General features: G+C 37.2%; 1 protein-coding gene across 1 annotated transcript; it reads right to left on the bottom strand.

The window, feature by feature from the left end:
- Positions 1–7542: 7542 nt before the first annotated feature.
- Positions 7543–8363, bottom strand: LOC127530711 (heart- and neural crest derivatives-expressed protein 1-like). Its single transcript, XM_051938063.1, is given in 2 exon segments — positions 7543–7922; positions 7925–8363. Coding segments are annotated over 2 exon segments (552 nt in total). The 5' UTR covers positions 8097–8363.
- Positions 8364–9073: the final 710 nt, after the last annotated feature.

Raw genomic sequence — 9073 nt, 5'->3', positions numbered from 1 at the left:
TATTCAGCTGTGTCTTCAAGCATTTCAATGAATGTTTTTAAACGCCAAAACATTTCACGAGTTTCTTTCAAAGAGGAAACATTCAACTAAACTTCACCCAATCATGAAAACAGCCATGATTTAAAGCAGGGGGTCCAACAGCGCGCCGCGGGACGACTTTGTTAAAAGTGTAAAAATTCCAGAGAAGACATTAACTGCAGATTGTAAATTAGTAAAACTAAAATTAAATCATTTCCTAGGACATGACAAGGTTGTTAGATCAGAAAGTAAAATACTAGATTGTTCATTTGTTTTTTTTGTCTGACTTTTTTCTTCCTCTCGTGTGTTGTCATGTTGTGGTTCCTTATATTATTTGGTTTTGTATTTTTGATTGTTGAATTACCATTAGTCATTTTGTGTTTCTAGCAGTATATTCATTGTTTTGTGTCTCGGCTTGTGTCGGATTGTCTATTTTTTATGTCGTCTGTCACATAGTTGTAAGTTTTCCTGGTCTCGTTTTTTTGTCGCTTTGTAACACGTTTTTGGCAATTTTATCTGACTTTAAGACATGAACATTCAGAATGGAACTTGGAGTTGTGGTTATTTAGAGGTTTGAGTTACTGGAGAGCAGACTGGCTAATTGTGGAACAAAACCTGAACTAAGAAGAGTTTGACCAACCCCTGATTTAAAGTACAATAGTCACTAAATAGAAATCGTATTATTGCTGTAAAACAGAGAATAACACACAAGAAAAGCACAAATAAACAATTTCAAAGGTCAGCTAGGAAAAAGACTCTCCATCCCTTTTTATGTATTTTGGATGATTTTTTGTCGAAGTTACATGCACTCAAATGCCACCGCAGGTTTTATTTTTTACCTCCTTTACTCGCCGTCATGTGCTGTTCACCGAAACCGAGCCTGGTAATGTTTCCTACCGCAGACGGTGAGTCGCCAACTCCAGGAACATCCCGGTGAACGAGAAGGAGCGCCTGACCTAACTTCATCGTACATGGTGAGACAGCAGCAGCCGGCTGGACCAGAAAGGAGACGGCGGCAAACCGCTGGGAACTAGAAAACCCCAAAACTACGACGGCCCGGCGCCCATCCGGACAGACGGCACAACCGAATACCAGCTAAAAACCGAACTCCCGCAATACCGTCGTGTAAAACCGGACGAGGAATCGACCTCGTTTCCGACCGTGGAGGAGCAGAGGTTTACAAAGCAACGGCGTTCTGCGGTCTCCCGTACGAAACTACGGGCTGCCTGTAAAAGAACGAAATGGGTAACACTCTCGGGAGATCAACTTGTTCTCTTAACAACCCGACGGGACGCTGTGTTTTTTTTATTTTTTTTTTTGTTTTTTCTTTTTTTTTTTTTTTTTATTCGGCCAAAAACAGATTTTGGACACCAGAGTTGATGTTCTTTTCTTGTTTTCTGCGGTCTTTTATCACAATAAAATGGATTCCACTCGGGACTCGGGTTCAGTCCAACAATAAAACTCAGGCATTTTTTAAACGGCGATTAAAAATCTTCAATAATGTCGACTAAAAGCAGCCGAAACTGATCTTGGGATGACCTTTGAAGGCGGCATGACGGCTCTTCTTCTCTGCTTCTTAGTCTGTTTCTGTTGTTTTTTCTACGTACGAACACGAAACTTCACCTTGTTTGGTTGGTAAGCTATCGTCCACTCATTTATTCGGCCCTCTCACTCTTACTGGTTGTTAAAGTTTCTTGTGTTTTCGTTTTTTGGTTTTCTGTCGTTTCCACGTCGAAGTGCGGAAAGTTGCGGAGCATCCTCGGGTCTTTTAATATTTAAGAGACAGCACATCTCTTCGTCTGATGGATTTGTCTAAGATGTTATATCCAGGACTCAGATAACGCGGTCTATTAGGTTACTGAAAAATCCGCAATTTAATCAGTACGTGGCTCCGGTGTTAAATCTTAAAATCGAGCACCATTTTTTACTTCCATTTGGCTTCCCAGAAGCCAGTTAGAAACAGCGAGAACCATTTGACTTTTCAAGTGTGAAAAAAAAAGTACAAGGTAGAAATTGTAATTTCTTAGCGTCCAGTTGGCGGTGTATTAGAGCTACAACAAGCTGTGAAAACCGTGTTCAACACGACGGCTTTATTTTAAATTTAACGCACTGCTGAGGCCTCAAGACGACTTTACGGCACCCGCATAGATTACTGCCGTGTTTGGGGTTCTGCTGGGTTTCTCTACATGGATCCGTTCATGTCCACCACACTGTTACTCGATCTTTACATTTCATTTTTAAGTGTCTGTTGTGAGTTGTCGTAGGTTTGTGTTAGCGGTCGTGTAGATAAACTTCATCTTATTAACGTCTAGTCACGCCACATTAACCTGATTGTTGTATTAGAAAACACAAAAAAAAAAACATATTTAAGGGTACATGCGCTAAGCCTTCTTGCTTCCTAATAATATTAATAAATGGTATTTGTACACAAGGGCGCCGTATTCCTTCTCATTCCTGTTTGAATGTGTGAAAATTCAGCTTCTTTTCAGCGTTGACTGACCATAGGTTGACGCCGTCCGTCCTCCGATGTCCTGCAGGAGCTCCCAGGTAAACACTTTCCTTCGTTCTATCTTCCATAAAAACACATCAGCATGAATCACAGTGCAAAAAAAGATTGACCATGAAATGCAGGAAGATTAAGTGGTTTTCCTAAGCCTCTAAGAAATGCCTTTTATTTGAAAGCAGTTTATAATAAATAAACTTTAACCAATAAGATTTAATATTTGGGTTGTCTTTAAAGCACATTCAGAATTAAAACTGAATTAAAGTTGAGGCTAACTTAATTTTTCTTCCTTTTCGTGTAATTAACCATTTTTGCCAAACTTAAAAAAAACACTTGTCATAATTATGTTAAATCGTAAATAATTAAAAAATCTCACTTTGGAAATTCATGTAGAAATAACTTTTTAACACTATTTTTTATTAGCCAAATTGGGGTTTAAACTGCCAATTTATAAATAATTAAGAAAATGCTTTTTCCTCTCAAATTCAATAAAACAATTAAAAGTTTGTTATTTTAACAAAATAAAGTTTTCTAAAAACCTCAAGAATGTTAGTGCGAACTGTATTATTTATTAGTCGTATTAAATCGGCATCAGTTAACGGCAGACCATATTCAGTATTTTGTTAAGATGGCATTCAATTTTTTCCATTTTTTATGCACAAAACTTCTATTTCAGTGTAACAGTAAATAAAACTAGGAGGTCAGTTAAGGACAGAGCAAGTTTTATTGTATTAAATTGCATGAATCAGGATAGAAACTTACAATATTGACTGATCATCAATTAGTATTTTTTATTGTATTTTGTTTGTTAGTTCTTAACCACTCTGTTCTGTCATTATTTCTTGTTTAGAGACGCTGCCAGAGAGTAAAACCTTAAAGAAAAATTAAAAGAACCAAGAGAAATTAAAGATCTCTAATATTCTGGATGTCAGATTTTAAATAATAAAAATAAATATAAACTTAATTATACAACTCTTTTGAATTTCTGCTGATTGCCATTAAAAAAAAATATAATAAATAATAGTGGCACAATAGCATGATGGCACATTTTAATTAAGTTTTGGACTAAAGATCAATTATTTTGAGATCATTATTTATGGTTCAACCAACAAACTACACAAAGTTAAAAGTTTATCTTCCATAATTAAGTGCATTTTTAATTAATTAATGATCAGCAACAGAATAATTAAGTTTTGAAGTTGATTAAAAATTAACAGTTGCTCCAACTAGTATCTCCACATTATTTAAATACTTTTTAAATTTACATTTTATTTACTTAAATTTACAATGAATTAAGAATCAAAAGATTTTAAATGGGACAGAATATAAAAATTTTACAAAGTTCCTCCAGGGTTGCTTCAGTAAAAATAAAGAACAACTAAATTAATTGAACCATTTATGAAGTTGAATTTAGTTTTATATGACATAGTAATTAGAATGAAATTTACTCAAATATGAAGTCTATAGCGATCATTATTAAGTCAAAACAATGGTTTCAACTTTCAAGGTTAATTTCAATCAGTAAATAGAAGATGTGTATAACTGCATGAGAAGTCTTAAATTCTTTTTCTAAATTAAAACAGATTAATAAGTTGCTTTGACTTATTGTTTTTACAAAAAAAAAAAAAAAAAAACATTTCTACTTAATTACAATAATTGATTATTATTTGTTTTTTTAAAAAAAAAACATATTTGGTCTACTTAATTACAATAATTATTGAACACCAAGATCTAAAACTAAGTATAAAAATGTATTAAGCCAATTTAATTAAGGTCTATTAGTTGACATTTAGTTTCTAAAACCATGATCTGCGTTGCAGAAATTTCGGATTCATGTGTCCATACACACTTATTTAAATGGATTTTTTTTTACGTAAACACAAATAATATATATTGAACGAGAACATTAAATAAAGAAAAAGTGGAAATTGCAGTAATTAATTCATGTACTAACATGTTGAATTTAGCTATTCAACTTTTGCACAAATTTGGGTTTTTAAAATACTCAAATTATGAAGGCTGATGCAACAATATTATGTCAACACAACTCATCAAAATGAGGCGATTTTTAATTTAAATCTTATGCAGCAGAAAACTGAAAATGTTTCGTTGATGAGTAATTTTAAAAATTACAGTTGCTCCAACTAATGTTTCCACATTATTCTTAAATGGGATTTTAGCATGTTTTCTACTTAAACTACAATGAAACATAAGTTGACCAAATAAATGAAAAACGGAAGTTAGAAATTCAGTTATTAGACCATTTAATTAATGTACTACACACTGAATTTCAGTTTTACACCAGCTGAGCGAATTTGCGGTTAAATTACTCAAATTATTCACTTCACATTCAACATTATTACGTCAAGAAACCATCAAAACAATGTTTACAACTTAAACTGTTTAAATGTCTTTAAGTGATAGTGATTCAAAAATTTAAGTTGCTTCCAACTCATGGTTTCCACATTAAATTTACATGATTTTGTACATATTTTTTTTTACTTAGATTACAATAATTATGAATGAAAGTTGACAAATGTGAAGACTAAGTTTTATAAAAGAAATCAGTAATTAAACCCAGTTAATGCATTTGATTCCAGGTTTAGTTTCAACCAACTGTTGGCGACGAAAATTGGGTTTAAAATAGTCAAAATATTAAGTTAATTGCAACAATATTAAGTTTGCCAATTCGTATATTAATGATAACTGTATGGTATTTTAAAATAAATATATTTTTTCTGCTATTGTATTATTTAAAAATCAGTTTGCCCAACTGGTATTTCTAGATTGTTGTCTTTTTACGTTCAGCTCTTTAATTATACATAAAATTAGAACCAAAAATATTTCAAGTTACATTTAAATGAAACTTAATTTGTAAATGAGTGCCAAAAATAAGCAAGAAAATGAGCCAATATTATAATGACTGTGGTCTCTTTAGTTTTTTAACCCAACTTTAATTCTAACACACAAACACATCAGAATATATTTTCAGTTTATAAAATTAATTAATTTCTTATAAGCTGACGGTATGAAAAACGTCTACAAAATGTAAAAATAAATCAACTATAATAACAGACAACGATAATAATAATCATGGTAAGAAGACATTTTAAGAAGAAAGAAAAAACACTGTGAGGGGGGGGTGGGGGGGGGGGGGGGGGGGGGGGGGGGGGGGGGGGGGGGGCGGGGGGGGGGGGGGGGGGGGGGGGGCGGGGGGGGGGGGGGGGGGGGGGGGGGGGGGGGGGGGGGGGGCCACGAACTAGAGTTCTTAAACATAATTCGATTTATAACGAAACATAAATTACATAGGAACTTCATGCACTATAACGCACATCTGGCATCCAATAATAATACTTTCACCTTTTCTTCTTGGCGTTATTAGTTTTTATGCGTTTTCGTCGGAGTGAGAAGTCTGCGAACTCTTGAAGTGTTTTCTCTCTTTCAATTCGTGAGGTAGATTTCAGGATTAAGTTTTTCACCTTTCATTTTTCTCCACCAAACAAAACTTCGGAGTTTACCATTCTCTATGAATAACAGGAATCAATAATACTGTGACTGCGACAAACCAGAATTTAATTAAAAATAAAGAAAGACAAACCGTTTCCTCTCAAAAATGTTTCCACCGGCCGGATCTGGAGCTTTATTTGTATTATTTAACATGACAAGAAAGAAAAATACGTTTGATTTGGTTTCATTAAATATCAAAAATCTGCCGTCTGCTTTATTTAGCTATATTAAACTTAAATTAAACCTCAAGCAACACTTGATTTTGGGAACTTTTCAAATCTGAAATCGACATAATAATAAAAACAATTAAATTACTAAAAGTGAAAAGACTTTTAAGGCCTGAATGAGTGAAAATGAAGGAGAAAAAAAATTATTATGATAAAATCATAATTAAACACCAAAGCGATGTAAAAAAAGATTAAAAATCAACATCTTTGCGCACGAAAAAATACCTAAAGCGGATTTTTAGAGGAGGGATACATTCTGCACCTGAAATATTAACAAAAATCAGAACTTTAATTTACTTTTTTGCGCGTTAAAGCGGCTTTTTAAATTCCTTCCATTATGATTGAAACTTCTATTATTTCGAAGCCGGACAACAAACACGTTTTTCAGGGGAGACAGATGTTTGCTTTGGCCCACATCTTGGCGCGCAGTCCTGCAGGGTGGAGAAACATCAAGAAGAAAGCAGAAATAGCGCATTTGCAAACAGGAAGAACAGACACATGAAAGACGAGAAGAAGAAGCAGCGACGTGTCTAAAAGGCGTCCACGACCTCTCGGGGCTTTTTACGCACCGGCGGCGGCGCAGTTCAGGTTCACCCAGTCAGTGGTTTTTTATTTCATCTCTATTAACCCAATCTAAATCCAGATTGTGAGGAGTTTGGGGTTTTTAGTTCAGTTTGTTCCACTGGTTGAGCTCCAGAGCCCAGAACTGGCTGCGGCCACCCGGTCCGACCGCCGTTCTTCTCGGCTCCTAAAGACTCGTGCAGGCGTCGGTTGTGGAGGAGGGGAGGGAGGAGCACAACAGCGACAAAATGTGACGATCTCCGCCAAAAAATGTACACGTTCTGATGACGCAAAGCAGGGCGTGTGACATCACTCGGAGCCCCGAAAATAATTCAGCAAACATGTCGTCAAATGAAGCGATTAAAAAAAAACAAACATAAATGAATCGTAAATAAAGCCTTCCAATTTATGCAGAATTTTACTGCTCTGGTTGTAAAATAATCATAAATTAAATACTCACATTCATGGAATTAACCTGACAGGTTTGGAGTATGGTCTCTAAGCTGTTTATAAAATAATAATGCGTCTAATCTCAAGTATTTCGTGTGAAGATTTAAACGTTTTAATTCATGGAAAATAACTTAAAACTGTTGTTCAAAAGCTGCCAAAAATAGGAATTAAATGTAATGAAGTTAATTCCTTGTTGGATAAAAGTCTGGTTTAAATGTTCCTGTCGGAACTGTTAGCTCAGAAAGAGAAACTAAAAAATGATCCAAATCTGAGTTTCTAGTCGCGATTTTGTTTTCTAATCTCCACTAAAGTTAAGTTTAAATGAGGTCCCGCAGCCTCCTGACTTACCAGCAGCTCCCGCTTCCTTTTCAAATCCCGGTTTTCAAATTTCTTAATCTCGGCCTTAAAGCCTTCAGTCTCTCCGGAGTCTTTGGCCAGCACGTCCATCAGATACGCGATGTAACTCGTCGCCAGACGTAAAGTTTTGATTTTGGACAGCTTGGTGTCCGCCGGGACGTTGGGGATGCACTCCCGCAGCTCTGCGAACGCCGTGTTGATGCTCTCCGTCCTGCGGCGCTCCTTCTTCGGCCCCGACGCCCTCCGCTTCCCCATCCCGGCCTGCAGCCCTCCAGCCGGCCTTCGTGCGTCGCTCCCTGCGCGCCGAGCTCCGCGGCCGGGTAGGGCGCCTGGATCTGGAAGTCCGGGGGCACCTCGCCGTGGTTGACCACCCAGCTCTGGAAGTAGGGCGCGTCCTGGTGGCACCGCTGGACGAACGGGAAGGGCTCGTGCATCAGGTGGTGGTGATGCTGGTAGCCCCCGATGAGGTTCATGCTGAGCCGGACTGCAGATGTGCTCGCTTGCCGCGTTTTTCCTCGGTGTCTCTGCGGCCTCAAGACCCAAATCTGTGTCCGGATCTCATCAGAGCCGCAGCGGCGTCATCCCGGTAGAACGGCCGAGGCGCAGCAGGCCGCAGGAAGAAGAAGAAGAGGAAAAAGCAATGTTTGTAAATCCAAAGAGCAGGACTGGGCTCCGCTCGGTTCTCCCCGAAGAGGCAGCTCTGGTCTGCCCGAGAAATTTGACCCCGGAGAAGGTGTGAGGCTCCAGGTTTATAAGGCCTGGATGTGAGCGTGCAGAGGAGGCAGCCAATGGAGGGATGGGAGGAGAGTCTGGAGAGGTTTGGAATAACATGGTGCCATAATGTGGAGGCACGAGCAAATATCAGAGGTGAGAGGAGAAAGTGGTTTAAGGCTCTGCTTTATTACAAATACACACAAAAAACTCTTAGTTGTTTATTTTGGTGCATTTGAGGTCCTTTTTCAGTCTTGGAGAGGTTTACGCACTGATTTTACGCACCATCTGTCAGAAATAGAGCCGTTTAACAGCTGTAAGGTCAATGACAGAAATAACGATGTGTGTAATATTGTGCTTATAACTGGAGGATGATGTGTTTGAAGCTGGACTTTACGGATCCTGATAGAGAGGGTTTAAAGAAGCGCACATGAATTTGAAAAAGACCAGGAGGAAATATTTAACAATCAGATTCAGCTGAAGAATTCCTGCTGTTGGTTAAAGTAGAATAAAAGCTTTTATCCTGTGACCTTGAAATAAAAAAATATACTATTTTCGAAACATCAGAGAACGATAATCAGAATTTAGTTTGGTCATCACGTTAAATGATCTGAAATATCAAGTTATATGTTGTTTTTCACCTCAGATGCTTGGATTTTTCACGCGTAAAATGTCATTTTGTGGCGTAAAACTGAACCAATTAGAGCAGAGAGTAATAATCAGAATTTGGTTTTAATTG

This window comes from Acanthochromis polyacanthus, chromosome 17 (assembly GCF_021347895.1).
Source record: "Acanthochromis polyacanthus isolate Apoly-LR-REF ecotype Palm Island chromosome 17, KAUST_Apoly_ChrSc, whole genome shotgun sequence".
Taxonomy (NCBI): Eukaryota; Metazoa; Chordata; class Actinopteri; family Pomacentridae; genus Acanthochromis; species Acanthochromis polyacanthus.
The sequence above is the reverse complement of the archived record's forward strand: the minus strand, read 5'-3'. Positions and strand labels throughout refer to the sequence as shown.